Below are 22,667 nucleotides of genomic sequence, written 5' to 3' on the forward strand. Positions count from 1 at the left end.
TAGGCGTGTACCACCACGCCCAGCTATAGACACTTAATATTTGTGGGTTTTTTTGTTCTTTTTGAGACAGAGTCTCGCTTTGTTGCCCAGGCTAGAGTGAGTGCCATGGCATCAGCTTAGCTCACAGCAACCTCAAACTCCTGGGCTCAAGTGATCCTACTGCCTCAGCCTCCCGAGTAGCTGGGACTACAGCCATGCGCCACCATGCCCGGCTAATTTTTTCTATATATATTAGTTGGCCAATTAATTTCTTTCTATTTCTAGTAGAGACAGGGTCTCGCTCTTGCTCAGGCTGGTTTCAAACTCCTGACCTCAAGCTATCCACCCGCCTCAGCCTCCCAGAGTGCTAGGATTACAGGCGTGAGCCACCCTAAAATTTGAATGAGGTGGTTTCCAAATTAGAGGGGAAAGAACAAACATTCTCATACTAAAAGCTAGAATATTTGCATAATAAATAAACAAAAAAGTTAAAATCCTTGTTTATACTATATAGCAAATTTCATTTCAAAGAGTATAATACCTGGATTTAAAAGAAAAGCTATCGGCCTGGCGAGGTAGCTCACGTCTGTAACCCTAGCACTCTGGGAAGCTGAGGCGGGAGGATCACTCAAGGTCAGGAGTTTGAAACCAGCCTGAGCAAGAGTGAGACCTCATCTCTACTAAAAATAAAAAGAAATTATTTGGCCAACTAAAAATATATATATAAAAAAATTAGCCGGGCATGGTGGTGCATGCCTATAGTCCCGGCTACTTGGGAGGCTGAGGCAGGAGGATTGCTTGAGCCCAGGAGTTTGAGGTTGCTGTGAGCTAGGCTGATGCCAGGGCACTCTAGCCTGAACAACAGAGTGAGACTCTGTCCCCCAAAAAATGAAAAATTAAAAAGAATTCACTCTTAAATATAGCAATGAGATGGAACTGAAATAAACCACGAGTTTGTAAAGATGTACTTGTTAGAGAATGAATCCACACACAAAAATTAGGTATCAGGCTTGTAAGAATTATCAGCTGGTTAGGTGGTAATATTGAGATCCCAGATGGAGTTTTTTTTTAAATGCATGGATAAGCAAATGAGCCAGGTAGTAATTCCTGACACTGCCTGCTCACCTACGTATGCTTGCAACCAGCAAAATCAGTGCAAAGGCCAGAGGACATCTGTTTTGTTTTGTTTTGTTTGTTTTGTTTTGTTTTTGAGACAGAGTCTCACTCTCAAAAGAAAAAAAAAAAAGAAGAAAAGCTATCAAACTTTTGGAAGGTAGGAAAGATTACTGCCTTCATAATCTCAGGGTAAAAATTATATTAAAACAATGTAAAAATTTCTAACCATTAAGAAAATAATAGTTTTGATTGCCTTAACATTAAGAATTTTTGCTTATCATTAAAGAAAGTTAGATCATATTTTCCACTCAGAATTAACAAAGGACAAATAGCAAGTATAATAATTCTACAAATTGATAAGGACGAAAATAGACAAATCAAGATAAATATCAGCAAAATATATGACATTTCAAAAGAGAAAACATAAACAGGCAATATGTTGAAAGGTACCAAATATTATTAAACTCAAAATGAAAATTATAAAGAGATTTCCTTAGATTTGCTTTAGAATGACAGAAAAATGAAAATTGGGTAATACTGTTGGTGATAATGTGCAACAAAGATAAATTTCATACACTTTTAAAAGTGTAAATGCTGCAAATAATGTGAAAAACAAGTTAGCCTTACCTAGAAAAATTGAATATCTCCAAGAACTTTGAATAAGTATGTTCCCTAGAGAAACTCATGTACATGGAGAGCAGGATTCATGCACAATACTGTTGATAAAGCCTTGTCATAAAAGCCCCAAATTGGAAATAAACCAGATGCCATCAACTATACACTATAAAATGGACTAATAAACTGAATATATTATGTAACGAATTAATATAGAGCAATGAAAAGAAATAGTCATATGCAACACTATGGTTTGATCTTACAAACATACTCAGTGAAAGAAGCAAGCTAAAGAGATTACCTACACTATTTATTATTCCAGTCACATAAAACTCACAGGGAAAATGAAACCATACTATTTATAAATTTATTTATACATCCATGTAATAGAATAAAAAAGAAAAGCAAAGAATGATTAAAAGTTAAAAGAGTGTTTGACCTTAGAGGGAAGATAAGAGTGTTTGATCATTAATTGTCATGAGAAGCCATTAGAATACATGTTATTCAATCTTTCTAGGACTGTTTCCTCATCTACCTTATTGTGAGGATTAAATAAAGTTAATACTTGTTCAGTTGGTGCCAATAATTGTGAACTATATTATTTTTATTAATAAACATATTTTTCCTGTGACATTTCTACTTCCAATAAGTTTCTGATGATGCATATTATTGTTCTGCATATTTAAATGGATTTTATCTTTTCAGATAAAATTCATATATCCTAACATTCACCCTATTAAACTGTACAACTGACTGTTTTTCAGTAAATTCACAAAGATGTGCAACCACCACCACTATCTAATTTCACAGCATTTTCATCACCTTAATGGATTTTCATAATTGGCTGGTATAACTATTTAGAATGCAGGATAAAAAGGAACTAAATACCTCTGGTTTCCACCATCACTTAATGAATACACTTATTGCAATACAACTTCCTATTTGAGATAAATTGTTTTTGCCTGAAATTTATGTTTTATAAAACACGTATTCATTTTAAATTAAGTATTCAGTGAACACAGATAACCTAAATTCTAATTCACCTCTCCTTACATTTTTTCTGGTTTGAAACGAATGGCTTTTATGACAGAAAATGTGTATAGAAATGCATGGATAAAAAATATCACCCAACTGCTTTTTAACACACGATGAAAAAGGGATTACGAAAGTCTCAAATATCTTTAAATTTTAAAATCCCGATTTATTGGTAATCCTTCCATTAAGGAAATAGGTGTTCATGGGTCTTTAAAAAAAAAAAAAGCTAACTTTGACGTTCTAACACCACCTCCTAGCTTCTACCCGACGCTAAATGCACTCTGTACGTCATCTAGCGTCACCACGGACCACCTCCTTGGCCAGAGAAAGCGCTCTCTGGGAACAAGCTAGGGGCTTTGCTTTTGCCAGCCCTGCGCCGCAGAGTCTTTCACCAAACTACCGGGCGAGGGCGCCCTCCCGGCCGCGGCTCAGCACGAGGTCTCCTCCCAGCCAAGAGCGCCGTCACAGGCGGACGCAGACGCCCAGCCGATCTTGCCTTATTACATTATAGATTGGTTAAAAAAGAAAAGGGGTGGGGAACATTCTCTGTTTTTTCTCTCACATCCAAGTTAAAATTCCCAGGTTCCGGAAAACTCCACAGGAAACGGAAATGGCTTCTCCCTTGCCAGCGCGCGCGTCGGGTTGCATCACCCACCTCACAAGGGGGCCTTTTACCGGGGCTGCCCTCAGCGTTGCCTGCACAAATATTTAACAGGTCTGTGATGAACAGATCCCGAAACTTTGCATCGTGTTTTTTAGTGAGCCTGGCAGCAGGTACTGCACAAACTCATGCGGAAAAAAGGCTAAGCAGTGAGGCCACTGCTGCACCGGTCACTCCCCTTTCCAGGCCTGGGCCCTAGTCGGCCTTCCAGCCTTCGATTCCCCGCCCCGCCCTAGGGGGCCTGCATGTGGTCAGACAGCAGCCCGGTGACTTCCTTCCTCTCTGGGCAAGATGGCGGGGGGTGAGGCTGGAGTGACTCTGGGGCAGCCGCATCTTTCGCGCCAGGATCTTGCCACCTTGGTGAGATTTTGCTTTGGGAGAATGGAAAGTGAACTCAGGAGTGAGCATGACTGAGCCTCCTGGGAAGTGTAGGGACGAGTCAGTGCTGGGCTGTCGGGAGCATGAGTTGAGAGGGAGCCCCAGAGCCGGGCGCCTTCAGCCTCACTCGCGCCGCCTCCTGTACCTCGGCCAGCCCGCGAGCTAGACTCGGGTATACGGTCGTGGGACCTCGAGCTTCTGAAGCATTCGGCTGGAAAATCTTGGGTTAAATGTCATTAAGATTTTCACTTTTGAAGGTCCGAGAAGGGGGTATCTACATTGTCCTCAGTGCTAATGCTCCCAAGATGGGGGGGGGTCCCAGCCTAAATTGAGTAGGAGTGTAGTCTGTTGTGTAACGATAAAGGACTCTTATGGCAGCCATAAGAATACAAGATTGCTTATGCAGGAAAGGTGCTTTAGAAGTAGAAGGGATTTGTGTGCAGGCTTGATGAGGCCGGAAAAAAAGATTATAGAAGTAGAAGAGATTTAGACATATGGTGGCGACCTGTAGATAGAAAACGTAAAGTCAGAGGAAAAGTTCTAATTCGTCTTATGTGCAGTGTTTCAAAATAGATATATTTCATTGCAGGATGTTACCAAGTTGACACCACTTTCACACGAAGTTATCAGCAGACAAGCCACAATTAATATAGGTAAGACAAGAACTTAAGAGACCTGAACTTGCTTGATCTCTAGTAAGTAATTTTAACCTCACCTTTTCTGTGATTACCTGACTATGAGGATTCAGATATTCGAGAAATAGATGTTGAGCTCTTGTGAGCAAAGCGTCTGCTAGATTTTTGGCGGGAAATACAAAGAATGCTGCCTATGTCTAGCTTACAGACTTGGTGAGAAAAAAAAGAGACTTAGGAAAAGTTTAATAGCATAAGGCAGTATGTAGTCATCCATAGCAGAAGTTTAAGGAAGAGGGGAAAATGTGGCTGTACTTGCTTGCTACACAGGGTTATTGCAAGGGCAGAGTTTATGAAAGTTTGATGTATAGGCTTTAAGTATTTTCTTAATTGGCACCTAGAGCTTTAGAGGATAAGTTATATTAACTGTAAATTTTGGACATAAGGCTTTTAAAAAGTTATGTGCTGTCCTTGACAGGATTACAGTAATTAAACTTGGGTTTTCATGTTTTTATGAATTCCTTTTTGTTGTGTCAGAAACCTAATTACTTTTACTCTAGAAAAAACTGGGAAGTTTGTTAATATGCAAGATTTTATGTAGTTTTTATTGAGTGTTTATTTTAAATGAAAGCAGTCTTTTCTGTGATTAAAAACATAAGATGAATAGCTTTTATTACACTGAGTATTTTTTTAAAATAAGGTTGTTAGTTACATGGTAAGTTCTCTTCAGTCCTCTGTCAGAACAAGTTTTTAGTAAGAAAGGACATGTAAGGAAAAATTAAAGTCGCTGTTGGTTTTACATTGGTATTTACAGTGAGTTAGGGCTTTGGGTTTTCTACTCTTAATGCTATTTGAAAAAAAATATTTGGTGTAACTGAATGCATGTGAGTTAATTTTTTGTACTTTGTAGGTACAATTGGTCACGTAGCTCATGGGAAATCCACAGTTGTCAAAGCTATTTCTGGAGTTCACACTGTCAGGTTCAAAAATGAATTAGAAAGAAATATTACAATCAAGCTTGGGTATGCCAATGCTAAGGTGAGCTGTGTACTGTGGAACTAGAAACTATTTAACTTTAATTTTTGTGCAGATAACAAGTCCAAATCTTTTTCATTGAAATGTTTAGATTTATAAACTTGATGACCCAAGTTGTCCTCGGCCAGAATGTTATAGATCTTGTGGGAGCAGTACACCTGATGAGTTTCCTACAGACATTCCAGGGACCAAAGGGAACTTCAAATTAGTCAGGTGACCTCTTTTGTGCTAAAAACACTTTACATTTTATATTTTATTGTCTTGTGCTTTTTGAAATATTTAATGGAGATATTAAACAATGAACCTAATTGCTAAGTGGTTTTGTTAATTTTCTGTTGTTTTGTTTTCATTGCATGTAATGATAATTTGAAATGTTAAGTATTTAAATCTAAGTTAAAGTCCTTACATGCAAGTTCTCCAAACTAAAAGTATTACATAAGCAGAGTAGAATGGAGGGGAACACAACTCATTGGATTTAAGGGATTTTTTTTCTTCGCTTCCTAAATTTATTTCAGTGTTGTTTCTGTTTGTTAGATAGGAGAGGACCAAAGCCCTTTTTTTTATTTTTGAAGCAGGGTCTCACTCTGTTGCCTGGGCTAGAGTGCAGTGGCATTATCATAGCTCACTGCAACCTCAAACTCCTGGGCTCAAGTGATCCTGCTACCTCAACCTCCTGAATAGCTGGGACTACAGGCATGTGTCGCCATGCCTGGCTAAGTTTTCTATTTTTTCCGTAGGTCTTGCTCTTGCTCAGGTTGGTCTTGAATTCTTGATCTCAAGCAGTCCTCCTGCCTTGTCCTCCCAAAGTGTTAGGATTACAGTCATGAGCCACTATGCCTGGCCAGTCATTTTTAATAACCTCTCTAAAACACATGGACTTGTTCTGCATCTATTTTCTGAATATGATTGCACATCCGGGTTCTTTATCAGAGGATACTGACATTTGTCTAGTGATGATTATGGGTGTTGGGGATGCCCTACAAGGAAATTTTTAATTAGGGCATGCCTGGGACTAGGGAGAGACAAGTGAGGCTGGCTTCATTTCAGGCTCAAAATTTAAGGGGAGTATATGTCAAAAAACTCATTAATCAGGATTAATATTTTAATGTATTTTTTAAAATTAATACAGAGAATTGTAATGAACAGAATATATCCGTTTTAAATAAAGGCAGACTCAGTATTACTGATTTTTTTTTTCCTCTTGCTGCACTATCACTTTTTTTTGGCTCAGCATAGCATTGTTTCTGATCCTGTTTTCATTTAAAATTTTGATGTTTTGTTCATTATGGATTTTTTTGCATTATTTTTTTTTTTATTTCAGGAAATTATGGGGGTACAAACACTTTGGTTACGTTATGACTTTTCCACATCCCAACGATGATTTGAGATGTTAAGTTTGTTTTTTTTTTTTATACTAAATTTAAATATTTATCTTGATTACTGAATTTTTTGGCATCCCCTTAAAATTTGCACTGGCCTCACTGTAGTCCTGGCCCTGATTAAGGATCAGCAGGCCAGATGCAGTGGCTCACTCCTGTAATCCTAGCACTTGGGGAGGCTGAGGTGGGAGGATCGATCAAGGTCAGGAGTTCGAGACCAGCCTGAGCAAGAACATGACCCTGTCTCTACTAAAAATAGAAAAAAATTAATTAGCCAACTAAAAATATATAGAAAAAATTAGCCGGGCATGGCGGCGCATGCCTGTATTCCCCTACTCGGGAGGCTGAGGCAGAAGGATTGCTCGAGACCAGGAGTTTGAGGTTGCTGTGAGGTAGGCAGACTCCATGGCACTCTAGCCTGGGTAACACATGAGACTCAGTCTCAAAAAAAAAAAAAAAAAATCAGTAAATTTTTTCTGTAAAGGGCTAGATAGTAAATATTTTCATCTTTGCAGGCCATAAAGTCTATGTTACAAGTACTGGTACTGGTCTCTGCTCTTCTATTATGAAAGCAGGCATAAACAATACATGTGTAAATGGGTGTGGTGGTGGGCCAGATTTGGCCTAAGGACTGAACCCTATTTTAGATCATGACGTCATGAGCATACAATTTAAAAAAACAACTGTGATTCTGAATGAGTACCATAGTTTTGTTAAAATAGCACTGCTATATCCCCTTCAAATGGGCAGTGTAAGAGTTTCAAGGTGCTAAAGGAATTTTTTTAAAAGGCAAATTAAGATTTAGCTTTTGCTTGATTGACTTTCTTATTATATACCCCAGCAATCCCCAACCTTTTTGGCACCAGGGACCAGTTTTATGGAGGACAATTTTTTTGGTGGTTTCAGGATGATTCAAGCACATTACATTTATTGTGTACTTTTTTTCTGTTATTATTATAACATTATGAAATTATTTTACAACTCACCAAAATGCAGAATTTAATGCCACTGCTGATGTGACAGGAGACAGAGCTCAGGTGGTGATGTGAGAGATGGGGAGTGGCTTGAAATACAGATGAATCTTGTCTGCCTGCCTGCCCCTTGCTTGCCTGCCACTCACCTCCTGCTATATAGCCAGGTTCCTAACAAGTCACAGACCAGTATCGGTCTGTGGCCCGGGGGTTGGGGAGGACCACAACTCTGTACCATTATTCTATACCATATTTACTTTGCTTGGATTGGGAGTTTCTATATCTTCAGGTATTTCTCCTAATTTCATTTGCTTTGTTAGGATCTGTAGTAATTTATTCTCAGCTGGTGATCTTATTTTCTAGTTCTAGAAACACCAAGTCATATAATCATTTTATGACAATAAGATTATTTCCTAAATGATTTAACTTTAGGAAATCTATACCTTGCATGTTTATGTATTGGTTGCTCTTTTAAGACTGATTGTTATTTCTCAATTGTTAGGCATGTTTCCTTTGTTGACTGTCCTGGCCATGATATTTTGATGGCTACTATGCTGAACGGTGCAGCAGTGATGGATGCAGCTCTTTTGTTGATAGGTAAATACATCAGAATTGGTTTGGACAAATCAATGTGGAACAAATCCAAAGTGGAATATTTAAAGGGGAACTAAGGCCTTTAAGGGCTATATCCATTACCTAAGGGTGCCATGTATGGAAACTAACATGTCATCCCTGATGACATCCTTACCTGTCAGCTGTCACAAAATACTAAGCAAGATAAACTGAGGGCTGATGGCCTGTGAAAATTCTTTTGGTAGTATTCCCCCAAAAAGAAAAAAGTCAATAGTGCATTTTTCTCATTTAAATCATATGAGATAGTTTATTATTTTAACTTTATGTGTAGAAGTATTTGTATGTGTTGTGGGGTTTGTGTGTGTGTGTGTGTGTGTTTCTGAGCTGTCTACTTGTAGACATATAATAGTTGGATTTCGATGCAAGTAATCATTCATAGTAAGTGCTGAAGTCTAGGCCTGAGTAGGGGTTTTTTAAGGCTAGGGTTGTGCTTTCTTAGATGAGCTGTTGAGAGATTTTATTGCTATGGGATAGAAGTTTTTAAAAGCTTGCCAAGTAGATAATAGTTCAGGATACCTGAACATCACAACCTGGGGAGGGTAATCGTTACATACCAATACACTGTTGGTTTTCTTTACAATTAGTGTTCTTCCTTTCCTAGGTTAAAGAGTAGCCTCTGATATTAGTTAAAATTCATAGACAGTATTAAGTATCTTTCCCTCTTAATTACTCTCTACCTCTCAGGAGCTTGGCTGGGCCAGAACATTTCTGAAACTGAATAGAGCTAGAGGGCTGTATCTTATGCCTGAGCAAAAGCTGAGGGTAGACCCTGGGAAGCCAAAACTCGTTGATTTCGTGCTTCTTGCTTAGGACCAGGATAGGGATCCAAAAGATTGGGAGGTTCCAGTGGAGGCAGGCATAGAGGGTAAAGCAGAGGGGTAAAAAGTGGATGCTTGGCAGTGATATCCAGGACTTTTGCCTGAGTAGGGGTAGAACATTCAAAAGTTGTCTTTATTAGATGCCAGCTTTTTGTGGCGGTGATAGTAGTAAAATACTACATAAAATTATAGCCATTTAAAGTGTATAATTTAGTGGCATTAAGTACATTCATAATGTTGTACAATATAGTGATTGTAGTATCATCATTATCTAGTTCCAGAACTTTTTCATCACCACGAAAGGAAAACCCATGCACTCAAGAAGCAGTCACTCCCCATGCCTCCCTCCAACCTCTAGCAACCAATAATCTGTTTTCTGTCTTTGTGGATTTGCCTGTTCTGGATATTTCGAGCTATTCTTAACATGCATCTTTTTTTATTGATCAACTAGCTGGTAATGAATCTTGCCCTCAGCCTCAGACTTCTGAACACCTGGCTGCTATAGAGATTATGAAACTGAAGCATATTTTGATTCTACAAAATAAAATTGATTTGGTAAAAGAAAGTCAGGCTAAAGAACAATATGAGCAGATTCTTGCATTTGTACAAGGTAAGAAGCCATAATATCTAACCAATCTATAAATCACTTCAAGAGGCATTTAATCTGGATACCAAATGTTAAATTAACTTTTAGTATAATAGATTACCTAAAACAAGGTAAACTTATGGGTCTAAAGCCTTTTTCTCTCTGCCTACTGCTTGTTATTGACCCAATAAAACTAGTGAAATCTGTGTTTCTGGATTTAACATACTAAAGTATTAAAGTAATTAAAGTTAGAACTGAAGTTAGGGGGAAAAAGAACTGAAGTTGTATTCTGGGAACCTCATCAAAGTTTTTTGGTTTTTTTTAATCCTCAGTAAAATGAATAAAAGCATTTTTTTTTTTTTTAAATCTTACACTGTTTATTCTTACTTAGCAGCTACTTTCAGATTTGGGAATGACAGTGATTTATTTAATCTTTATAGTGTTCCTTCCTCTAACAGCATAGTGTTTTTCATTTCCAGGAAGACATGATATATCTTATTGTTGACATTTGATTCTCTCGTAGTCTTGTTTTTCTTGTTAGAAAGGTTAACTTCCTATGAACTCATTTCTGTCATCATGAAAAAGAATAAATCATTTTGATTAAAATCTAATTATGTTTGGTCCATTTCTTTGACCAATCTGTCTGACATATAATTAATAAGGAGCAAATATTATATGTGCCAGCAGTCTTTGGTTAGCACAGAGTCTATAATTTTATCTTGACATTTATTAGGAAGTAAATTACATGTTATTAGAAATTTTTTTGACTAGTAGAGTGCTCTTTCCCAGGAGTGTTAGTATTTTATTCATTTAAACAGGTTTATCATTTATTATATTAAATGTATCTATCAATATACGTAACACTTTTTCCCTTAAAGGGACTAGTACTCATTTTCAGGAGTAAAAACAAACATAGGATATTGCCATCTTTCTAAATAGAATTATCACTTTCCACTTGTTGCTGGCATTTATATGGAGTTGTTTAGGCATGTATTTTAGTAATATTGTTTTTTGTAATGTGTGTTGAACAAGTTTTGTAAAACTGAAGAATCTTGATCTTTCTGAATTTTGTTGTATAGGTACAGTAGCAGAAGGAGCTCCCATTATTCCAATTTCTGCTCAGCTGAAATACAATATTGAAGTTGTCTGTGAGTACATAGTAAAGAAAATTCCAGTACCCCCAAGAGACTTTACATCAGAACCCCGACTTATTGGTAAGTAATAGGAATTGCCTGTAACTCTTTTTTGTTTGTGTCTTTGTTTAAGAGAGAGTCTCATTCTGTTGCCTAGGCTGGACTGTAGTGGTGTAATCATAGCTCACTGCAACCTTAAACTCCTGGGCTTAAGTGATACTCTTACCTCAGCCTTCTGAGTAGCTAGGACTACAGGCAGGTGGCATTTTGTTTTGTTTTGTTTTGTTTTGTTTTGTTTTGTTTGTAGACATGGGATCTTGCTATGTTTCCCAGGCTAGTCTTGAACTCCTGGCCTCGAATGATCCCCTCACCTTGGCCTCCCAAAGTGCTGGGATTACAGGTGTGCCACTGTGCCTGGCCACCTTTAACTCTTAATTTCATCTTTTCCACATTGGTGATTCCTCTTTAAGGGTGTTTATTAATGTTTTCCCTTTCTGCAGAAGTGATAATCCATAAAATTTTTTGAGATCGATTAATGCCAAGATTATATTGGCAATGCTAGATTGCATTACTGGATGAAGGATAGAGTCCTGAATATAGTAGGAACTGTTAACCTTTCTTTGTTCACTATGTGGTAAGTTATGTAATCAAGATGGCATAATACAGTATTTTCTATGGAATTATAATGTTTTAGTCAGGATGTTAGAACTTCCATACAAATGATTTCACTATACCATAAATAAAGAATTGGTGTGATTTGATCATTTAAGCTTATGGTTCCTACACAAATATGTAAGGAGCCTTTTCAAAACAGACATTTTAGACCTTTTGGGGTCTTCATCTGTGGCTCCTGTGTGTTTGGTAGGAAATGTTCTCTCAGGTGACCTAAGTGCAGGTCACATGGTCCTAGTGTTTTGTAGTTTTGAAGTTAAATTTTTATTACAGAAGTCATAGGTTATAGAGGTGTATAAAGAAAATGTCCACAGTCTCCCTGCTTTCCAGTTTTAGTCCCTTAACCCTGAAGTAACCAGAGTTAACATTTGGTGTGTATTATTCCCACACCTTTTTCTTTGTTCATATCATTACTTATAAACATATACATATGTTTACTGTTTTATTCTTTGTGGAAATGGAATTATATGCATGTTATTTTTGTAACTTTTTTTTTTCTTAACAGTATGTTAAGGTCACCCTTCCAGATCATTATATATAGCTCTAATATTCTTTATTAATAGCTGCATGATATTCCCCTATACTGGTATACCATAATATGCCACCTGTTAATGAACTTCAAGTTATTTTCAGTTTTCCCATCATAAGTGAGGCTGCAGTAGCATTAGAATTTAATATTAGATTTTGTTGCAGCCCCCCCTTGGTATAAATCTTATATGGCTACCATTTTAGGAATGTTAACTTAGAAAAGAATATTTCTTCTAAAGTTAAAATTAACAGAATTGGCTCTAATTTGTTTTATCTTCTTTTAGTTATTAGATCTTTTGATGTCAACAAACCTGGCTGTGAAGTTGATGACCTTAAGGGGGGTGTAGCTGGTGGTAGTATTCTAAAAGGAGTATTAAAGGTAAACTGGGTTTTGGCTGTTGTGTTTCTGTTTTATTCTTTTTTTTGTTGTTGTTTTGCCCTTGTCTTAATCAGGAAAAAAATATGGACACTCCAAATTGAAAAATAAAATTTTTTTCATGGTGTCTAGTCTAGTATTGGATACAGATTTCTTTGTCTACTATTATGTCTTTTGAATGTGCCTGACCTCTAAACATATAGACTTCATGTGAGCATAAGGCACATTTTATATGGTGATAGGCTTGAGTGGTAGGTAGTTAGCAACAGTTGGATGGTTCTGGTATTAATGATCTCATCCATGCATTTTTCTTTCTTTCTTTTTTTTTTAATTAAAAGTGATCTTGGAAGTAGAGGAAGGATTACCTTTTCAGTGTTATGATCTTCTTGTTGGAACTTTTGATAGATAAATGATAATTGTGTTGTCCTACAGTAATTCTGATTACTTATTGTATGTTCATAGGTGGGCCAGGAGATAGAAGTCAGACCTGGTATTGTTTCCAAAGATAGTGAAGGAAAACTCATGTGTAAACCAATCTTTTCCAAAATTGTATCACTTTTTGCGGAGCATAATGATCTTCAGTATGCCGCTCCAGGGGGTCTTATTGGTAAGGATTTTCCTTTCACATCTTCTCTTAATTTGTGGCTATTGGTGGTACTTTTCATGGGAAATGGGTTACTCAAAAAGATATATTGTAAGGCCGGGCGCTGTGGCTCACGCCTGTAATCCTAGCTCTTGGGAGGCCGAGGCGGGCGGATTGCTCAAGGTCAGGAGTTCGAAACCAGCCTGAGCAAGAGCGAGACCCCGTCTCTACTATAAATAGAAAGAAATTAATTGCCCAACTGATATATATATAAAAAAAAATTAGCCGGGCATGGTGGCGCATGCCTGTAGTCCCAGCTACCCGGGAGGCTGAGGCAGAAGGATCACTTGAGCCCAGGAGTTTGAGGTTGCTGTGAGCTAGGCTGACGCCACGGCACTCACTCTAGCCTGGGCAACAAAGCGAGACTCTGTCTCAAAAAAAAAAAAAAAAAAAAAGATATATTGTAGATTTTTGATTGGCTATTTTAATGATTGAATGGAGTTGGTAACATTCATGTGGTTAAGCTCGTTTTAGGTTATACGATGGTTTCATGTGTTTGTAAAAATTATTTTTAAAGAAGGATGCATTTTGGTTTAGTAAATAGAGTAACTCCTTTTTAGCAATAACATAAGTTTTATGACCTAGCGTTTAAGATACCTAATTATACTTTTTTGTCTACACAGTTTTTGGAGTAGAGAGTGGTTGCTTTTTATGTATGTTTTGCAAATGGAAAGTAACCCACAGATGTCAGTTGAATGATGTCAGATCATAATTACACTGAGATGGGAATAAAAAAAGATAACTTCCTTGTGTAAGAATTACTGAAATAATTTAAAGATTTTCTAGTCCCTTACAATGTAGCGTATGACTAGATACCCAGAAAAGTGCAAGATTCAGTGAGAATTATAGGCGGTGTTGTACCTTTGGATTAAAGAAGAAAATGTTCAGTGAAGAAGCAATTTATTCTTCATCAAAGAAATTGATCTAATTTTTGGCTATGTAACTCATTTTTTCATTCTATCCTATAATTAACAGTTTACCATATACGATTTCATCTTTTTTATTTTTATTTTTTATAAACAAGGAAATTCTGAAAATGGTTTTTAAAATTCAACTTAAGGAACTCTTCAAACAGAGAGAATGCTGTAATGATAACCCCCACGTAGCTACCACTCAACTTCAGCAGTTATTAATATTTTACCAATTTTGATTCATCTATATATCTTCTTTCCCCTCCTTCCCTCAAAATATACAGCTAAAATATTTTGAAGTAGATCCCAGGAATCATATGAAGTCTTTAAACTGTCATTTTTATCATCCTCCTAGGAGGGAAATGGCATGCAAATATTCTGCAAACTACTCATTATGAATTTTGTATCTTTTTAGTCTTCATTAAGGATATTCAGACTCATTTTGAATTAGGTTATTATTTGCCCTTTGTTTAGAATTTAAATCAAGAGAATCAATCTGTTCTCAATTGCCCAATCAGCCCATGAATTTATAATTCTTTTTCTTCAGATAAACAGGTATTTTGTTATGCCTGTGTAGCTATTGTATGAGTATGAAAATATAAGTATATATTAAAATGTATAGATAATATGCTGTATTTGTTTCACTAAACTGTTGAGTAAATAATTTATAGATGATTTAGGTAATAAAAAGTTGGACTATTTACATTTTCTTTTATATTAGGAGTTGGAACAAAAATTGACCCCACTTTATGCCGGGCTGACAGAATGGTGGGGCAAGTACTTGGTGCAGTTGGAGCTTTACCTGAAATCTTTACAGAATTAGAAATTTCCTATTTCCTACTTAGACGGCTTCTAGGTGTACGCACCGAAGGAGACAAGAAAGCAGCAAAGGTAAGTGCTTTTTATAATTCCTGTTTTAAAAAATGTGACAAATGGTGATGTTAAAACCAGTTTTGAGTTTTACTCTTTTATAGTTAATGTGAAATTAAGAAAAAAGAAAAGGTAAATAAGTTTGCCTTCCCCCAAATTTGGAACTTCTATATGGCAATCAGTTTAAAGTTAAAAAAATACCCAAAGAGACAAAATGAACAGGGAAAAGTATTTGTGTCGTGTGTGACAAAGACATGATATTCCCAATATCTGTATGACTTTTTTTAAAATGTCACACTAAGATTAGATTGGCAGAGATGGGAAATTGCTGGCACCTAGTTAGTGTTGGCAAGGATGTAGGAAAATAAGTCATGCTTTTTGAGAAAGTGTAAATTGGTAGTATTTTGAGACACATGTGGTGATATTTATGAACATTTTAAATGTGCCAACACCCTATCACAGCAAATTTTGCTGCAGCATTGTTTTTTAAAATAGCGTAATATTTATTATGGGACTATCCATTCAGTGGGAAAATGTACTGCTTTAAAGCTATACAAGGGGCCGGGCATGGTGGCTCATGCTTGTAATCCTAGCACTCTGGGAGGCCCAGGTGGGCAGATCCTTTGAGCTCAGGAGTTCGAGACCAGCCTGAGCAAGAGTTAGACCCTGTCTCTACTAAAAATAGAAAGAAATTAATTGGCCAACTAAAAATACATAGAAAAAATTAGCCGGGCATGGTGGCACATTCCTGTAGTCCCAGCTCCTCTAGAGGCTGAGGCAGAAGGATTGCTTGAGTTTAGGAGTTTGAGGTTTATGTGAGCTTGGCTGACGCCATGGCACTCTAGCCCCGGCAACAACATGAGACTCTGTCTCAAAATAAAAGAAAAGACTATACAAAGGAACTTCAAGAGTTCATGGAAAAATGGAATTAAAAGATAAAAATTATAAATTTTATTTCTCAACATAAACTCCATCAAGGTTAAGACTTTTGTAAGTGATAACAGCCATTTAGTTTATCCCTAAAGAACTGAAGATCCTGAGAATTTAACCATGTATGCAGTCTTTTTTTTTACATTATTAACTGAAGAAAAATAGATGCCCTTTAAAGATTTTTAAGATTAGAAAACAAAAGTCAGAAAAAGCCAAATCAGGATTGTAGGGTGGGCCGGGCACGGTGGGTCATACCTGTAATCCTAGCACTCTCGGAGGCTAGGGAGGGAGGATCACTTGAGGTCAGGAGTTTGAGACTAGCCTGAGCAAGAGTGAGACTCTGCCTCTACCAAAAATCAAAAAAATTATCTGGGTGTGATGGCACAGGCCTGTAGTCCCAGCTACTCAGGAGGCTGAGGCAGGAGGATCGCTTGAGCCCAGGAGTTTGAGGTTGCTGTGAGCTAGGCTGACGCCACGACACTCTAGCACGGGCAACAAGAATGAGGCTCTGTCTCCGAAAAAAAAAAAAGAGAGAGAAAAACATGATAGAAGAGTTATAGAATTATTTCTTATCAGTTATAACGCTTCTATGGGCCTTCTATTTGAAATCATAAGAGTCTCGTGAAAAATTCACAGAGCACAAATAAAATGACAAAAAGTTATTTTCATGAAAAAGTGATAAGGAAAGAAATTTTGACTATGAGCCACATGCTTATAAAACTTTAGGTTTGTCATGTTTTTCAAAATTCCTTTAATACTATTTTTTTCTCATCAAGCTCTTAATAAAAATATGAAGCCACTAAAACAATGATCTAAATTCGGGCATTAGGCTTTATTTAAGTGGGGAAAATAGCTGTAATAGGAATAGCTTTGGCCAGGCGCGGTGGCTCACACCTGAAATCCTAGCACTCTGGGAGGCCGAGGCAGGAGGATCGCTTGAGGTCAGGAGTTCGAAACCAGCCTGAGCAAGAGCGAGATCCTGTCTCTACTAAAAATAGAAAGAAATTAATTGGCCAACTAAAAATATATAGAAAAAATTAGCCGGGCATGGTGGTGCATGCCTGTAGTCCCAGCTACTCAAGAGGCTGAGGCAGGAGGATTGCTTGAGCCCAGGAGTCAGAGGTTGCTGTGAGCTAGGCTAACGCCACGGCACTCTAGGCTGGGCAACAGAGTGAGACTATGTCTCAAAAAAAAAAAGGAATAGCTTAATTTATTCACTTGATATTCAAAACAACCATGTATGGTAAGTGTTAGCCAATTTTGCATAGGCTCAGAGAGTTCTGTTAGCTTAGATGAAATTGGACCTTCAGAACCACCTTATTAACTCTCATATAGCCGTTGTCCTGCCCTCCCCTGCCTGCTCCCAACCCCTGCCCCACACCCAGGGAAAATTTTTACCTCATTTCTTTTTTTTTTTTTTTTTTTTCTTTACAATATTTGTGGTGTTGAATACCTCATTTCTATTATACAGCTTCTTTAGAATTTTAAAAGGTTCTATGCTATGGTTACTAGCTTATTTTTTAAAAGTAGATCTTGTGTAGATGCAGTAGGTGCCAAAATAAACCTTCCATTTGCCACCTTTAGGCTTATATATAATTCAAATCCCTTTACCATGAAATTTCTGTAGAATTTTTTTTCTTTCATAATTAATTTACAAAAGTATTTGGTAAATTCCCTCTTATTCTTGGAAAGCATTTTCTTGATTTTGGGGTTTATTTTTCCCCAATTTATTTCCCTAGGTGCAAAAGCTGTCTAAGAATGAAGTACTCATGGTGAACATAGGATCTCTGTCGACAGGAGGGAGAGTTAGTGCTGTCAAGGCAGATTTGGGCAAAATCGTTTTGACTAATCCTGTGTGCACAGAAGTAGGAGAAAAAATTGCACTCAGCCGAAGAGTTGAGAAACACTGGCGGTAAGTTTATTAGCCTTTGCCACTGTCTAATTAAAAGACATAGTCAGTTTCCTTAAGTTCTTGGTGGTATACACATAAGTGCACACTCTTCCTTGAACACAACAGTTATTGTGGCTTTCTCTATCACCTAGTTATCTGGATGACTTTGAAAACTATACTTCTAGCTTTGATTTGTAGTCCCGTACTTTAGTCCAAATACAGTTGGCTTCCCTTCCTCTTAGGCACAGCCTATGCAAAAAGCAGTGAATTTAGGTTCAGTATGTCTGTTATCTTTGACTTTAGAAATAATTTCACACTTAATGAAAGAATTGCATTGTACAGAAAACTCCTATATACCCTTTCCCTAGATAAACACATACACACATGCATTTATTTACATATATAAACTTTTTTTCTGAACCAATTGAGGGATGGGTTATATATATCATGCTCCTTGATCTCTTACTGCTTCAGTGCATATTTCCCAAAAAAGAATATTCTTACATAACCACTTCAAGAAATTTATCATTGATGAAATACTAAAATCTATAGTCCATATTTCAGTTTTATCACTTACCCTAATAATGTCGTTTATGTCTCTCCAATCTAGAATCATGCATTGCATTTAGTTTCATGTCTCCTTGATCTCTAATCTGGAACTTATTTAGCCTTTCTTCGTCTTACTTGATATTGACAATTTTGAAGAATACAAGCTAGTTACTTTATAGAATGTCCGTTGATTTGGGGTTATCTGATGGTTTAGAAACCTAAGATTAGAGATTAGATTCAGGTTATGTATTCTTGGCTGGAATATTTAGATAGGTGGTGGTTTCCTTTTTGGGGAATCACTACCAGAGGCACATGATATCTGACTGCTTCTCCTTGTTAAGTTTCAATTTGATTATGTGGTCAAGATGTTGTCCAGTTTCTCTTTTATGCAGTTACTCTTTTTACCCTTGCAACTAATAAGCAATCTGTGAGGATACCCTTTGAGCCTCTGCAAATAGCCTGCTGCTCATCAAATCCACCGTCCTGGATTTAGCATCCACTGATGATTCTTGCCTGAATTGAACTTGACTATAATTACAAAATTATAGCACCTCGGCAGATCATAATGCCCCCACCAACTCCACCATCCCACATTTATCATTTGCCGTTCTTTCTTCTCCATTATTTATTTACCTGTCTAGTTATAATGTGGGTTCATGGAGTTCTATTTTATTCACTGGGTTATGATCCATTACTGTCCTTATTTATTTTGATGTGCAAATTGTTGAAGATTTGGCCAGTGGAGACCCTTCAAGCTGGCTCCTGTATCCTTTTGATATGTACCCATCCTTTTTTTTTTTTTTTTTTTCCTTGTGATTAGGGGGAGCATTTCTTTATTTTCTGGCTCAAGATGTTCCCGGCTCGTCTTGGACTTCCCTGCTCTAGTTTTAGAATTGGCCATTTCTCTAAGGAGCCCTGTTTTCTTTTAGTCGGAAATTATATTTATAAATGAAGATCTGGGTGCTCACTTTGGCAGTACATATACTAAATGAAGATCTGGGTGCTAGGTGTACTTATTGCTCCTAGGGTGCTCTTGCTTTTAGGTCTTTGGATAGAGCTAGGAAATACATATGCATTTGGCTCCTAGCTCTTTTGCCCTTTCTCAGGTTAGTTACTTACTGCCCCTTCCTTTCCATTCTGTGTGACCTCATGATAGTCCATACCACCATCATTTTACGCTTAACAATTATTGCAAAAGACTCCTAGTTTGCCTTTATTACTTTAAGAGCTCAGCCAAAATTTATCTTTTTTAAACATTTCATCATGCTGTACTTAATAATTTCCAATAGCTGCTCACTACTTTCTGATAGTCAGGACCTTTCTGGAAGCTTGCTTCAACCTGTTTAACCTTTCCTCCTGCTTGTCTTATATAAACCTCTAAATTAGACTCTTCTGTGTCCCGATTGTCCTCATAATTATTCAGATCACCCTGGGCTCTCTGTTCTTTTCCTCACTGCCTACTTCCTTTGTTAAGGCTTGCCTGGTACTGTGCCCCATGATGTTCTCTAATGATTTACTGTTCAGAAGATTGATTTGAATTATTACTGTGTAATTTTAAAAGAGTTAAATTTTTTGTTGTCTCATAAGTAAATAATTCTGCTTTGTGGTGATTTATGCCTGTTTGATTCTAGAATAGGTTCTTCTCTAGTATGATTACTTATTTGCTATTATAGACATACTAGTTTCCAGTATGTTTTTAAAAATAGGTTTAGATAATAAACTTTCAAAAACTCAACATGAAATGTATTATTGTCGCTTAGTTTTAATGGTACATTTCCTTGATTCAAACAGATTTTAAAACAAAGAATCTTTTGTGTCTGCCCACTAATATTATAAGAGGATTCTATTCAAATGAAATTTCAGACTTTGCTTCTAAATTAGCAAATATGTTAAAATTCTTAAGAGAACATCTGAATGATCCTTACATTCTTTGGAATTGTGGTTTTTTACCCATGTTTAGGTGGATTTTGTCCTAGAAACTATGATTGGGGTAGCAGTATTAAGCCTGGTTCTTTGAAAGAGGGAGCGGAGGTCTCTTTGCTATTGAGAATAATCTGCTTGTGTACTATATGTTCCTTTAGATCTTTTATTTTCCTTTACCAACTAATATCATGCTAAAGGCATTGTGATCTGTTGAGGTGCTATGAATGATAGGAAAGCATTTTTCAAGGAGAAAAGGATAGAGAATGAGGCTTTAAAAAAAACAGACTGAGGTGGTTTGTGTATCGTCATGGTTCCTTAGGTGAACTGAAAGGCCCTTGGGTGATTCTGAAGGAGTAGGTATGTTTTGATAGAGTGAAGATGAGCATATTTATGGTAGCAACTTTCTGTTTACTTTTCCTGTCATTCATGCTGGCCAGAGCCCATCTGTCTGGTTCTAAGAATCTAAGAAGATAGTGTGGGCTATCTTTATGGTAAAGCAGGCTTTGAGAACAAATTTGAATTTAGAAGACAGGCAAATAAAACTAGTTCTATAATATGATTGTGTGGTAATGATAATGAAATGGATGTAAAATTCATGGTTTCTTTTCTTTTCATTTGCAGTTTAATTGGTTGGGGTCAGATAAGAAGAGGAGTGACAATCAAGCCAACAGTAGATGATGACTGAAGAATCCCAGTTAAATAATACGTTTGGATGAGGAATTTCTCTTAACCTAGGATGTATTTTCAAAGCAATATTAGGGAATTGATTTCACAGCTCATTACCTTAGTAGGTAGCTAGCTGTAAGGTTATTCTCACTTTTGATGATGAAAATTTAACCTCTGGTAATAAAATAGGATCTGTAATAAACATAAAAATTGGCATAATGTTGGATTGAATCTACATTTTAGCAGAAGTTAAGCATTCCAAAATAACGTCTAATTTATAATGTCAACACAGGTTTGAAATGAAATTGCTACAACCAGCCTTTGTTGTAGCATACACACATACCACTGAACCTGTTTGAAATAAAATTTTTCTTCTTCTTTTTCATGATTTGTCTTTGAGTAGCTCTAGGCTGAAGGACTGTTGTACTGTTAAAAACTTGAAGACACAAATTCTCCTTGAAGACCAGCTCCCTTTTGTTTGGCCCCATATTTCATGTTGCTTTATCTTTGAAGTTTTGAGTGAAAAGGAAATTAATAGGTTAAAATGAAATTGTTCTTCAGAGCATGAGTGCTTATTCCCATGGACAAACCTTTCTCTCCCCTTACTCTTCCTGGATTAGAACACAGGAAACCAGAGCCAGAAGTTCTGTCCCTATCCCTGTGGTGCCTGGTATTATTTCTGCATTGGTTTATGCCTGAAACCTAATAGTCTTCCCCCATTGGAAAATATTGTCATGCCAAATGATTCTAAATGAGTAACAAAGATGGCCGTTATTTTATGTGTTTTCTTAAATGTTTAATTGATAATAGTTATGACATAGATTCTTTTTATTTATTTATTTATTTTTTTGAGATAGAGTCTTACTCTGTCTCCCAGGCTAGAGTGCTGTGGCATCAGCCTAGCTCACAGCAACCTCAAACTCCTGAGCTCAAGCAATCCTCCTGCCTCAGCCTCCCAAGTAGCTGGGGCTACAGGAGTACACCACCATGCCTGGCTAAGTTTTTCTATATATTTTTAGTTGGCCAATTTCTTTCTAATTTTACTAGAGATGGGGTCTCACTCTTGCTCAGGCTGGTCTGGAACTCTTGACCTCGAGCAATCCGCCCGCCTCGGCCTCCCAGAGTGTTCAGATTACAGGCGTGAGCTACCACGCCCGGCCATGACATAGATTCTAATATTAGTAATCTTTGGACCTTTCAAAAGCTCAAGAGATAAAGGATATTAGAAAGCATGACTCCTTTTGATTTTTAACTTATTCTCCATGTCCCCAAACTTTTCCTGTGCTGTTCTTTTTTATTTTTATTTATTTATGTTTTTGCTTTATAAAAGATTCTTTTGAGCAGTAATTCCCAATCTGGCTGACATTAGAATTGTTGGGGAAGCTTAATCAAAAAAAAAAAATGCCCCACAGAGATTCTGAATTGGCTTGAGGTAGAGCCTAGGTGTTGATATTTTCAATACTCCCATGTTGAGAAACAAGTTTAGAGATTTGAGAAGTAGATATATAAAATAACAGAATCTTACTGAGTTTTGTTAGTCTTATAATACTCTAGTTTGCTTTTCTTAAATTTGCATTGACGTGGGATTTGATGCCACAGTCATCATATGGTGCTCATTTGGACATTGAAGCTGCCTTGTCAAAGTTTAGAAGCTGTGGTTGTGGGTCATTATTTAAGTTGATATGCTTTAGGGAAGCATATTAATGTTTTAATAATATACGTGGTTGACTTTGAAGG

The 22,667-nt window shown here is 36.9% G+C and overlaps 1 protein-coding gene across 1 annotated transcript; it reads left to right on the top strand.

The window, feature by feature from the left end:
* Window positions 1-3,633: 3,633 nt before the first annotated feature.
* On the top strand, window positions 3,634-21,313 carry EIF2S3 (eukaryotic translation initiation factor 2 subunit gamma). The gene is made up of 12 exons (XM_012784593.3): window positions 3,634-3,766; window positions 4,374-4,437; window positions 5,327-5,454; window positions 5,543-5,664; window positions 8,304-8,398; window positions 9,704-9,862; window positions 10,918-11,052; window positions 12,456-12,550; window positions 13,010-13,154; window positions 14,823-14,992; window positions 17,641-17,813; window positions 20,886-21,313. The coding sequence occupies exons 1-12, from the start codon at window positions 3,698-3,700 to the stop codon at window positions 20,947-20,949; spliced, it is 1,419 nt and encodes a 472-aa protein (XP_012640047.1). The 5' UTR covers window positions 3,634-3,697; the 3' UTR covers window positions 20,950-21,313.
* Window positions 21,314-22,667: the final 1,354 nt, after the last annotated feature.

Source organism: Microcebus murinus, chromosome X (genome assembly GCF_040939455.1).
Source record: "Microcebus murinus isolate Inina chromosome X, M.murinus_Inina_mat1.0, whole genome shotgun sequence".
Classification (NCBI taxonomy): domain Eukaryota; kingdom Metazoa; phylum Chordata; class Mammalia; order Primates; family Cheirogaleidae; genus Microcebus; species Microcebus murinus.

Excerpts from the sequence above, each read along its gene's own strand:
- EIF2S3 (XM_012784593.3), top strand. The coding sequence starts at position 3,698 with ATGGCGGGGGGTGAGGCTGGAGTGACTCTGGGGCAGCCGCATCTTTCG. Across the intron at positions 5,455-5,542 it reads TTGGGTATGCCAATGCTAAG|ATTTATAAACTTGATGACCC; the intron begins GTGAGCTGTGTA and ends TGAAATGTTTAG. Across the intron at positions 14,993-17,640 it reads GAGACAAGAAAGCAGCAAAG|GTGCAAAAGCTGTCTAAGAA; the intron begins GTAAGTGCTTTT and ends TTATTTCCCTAG.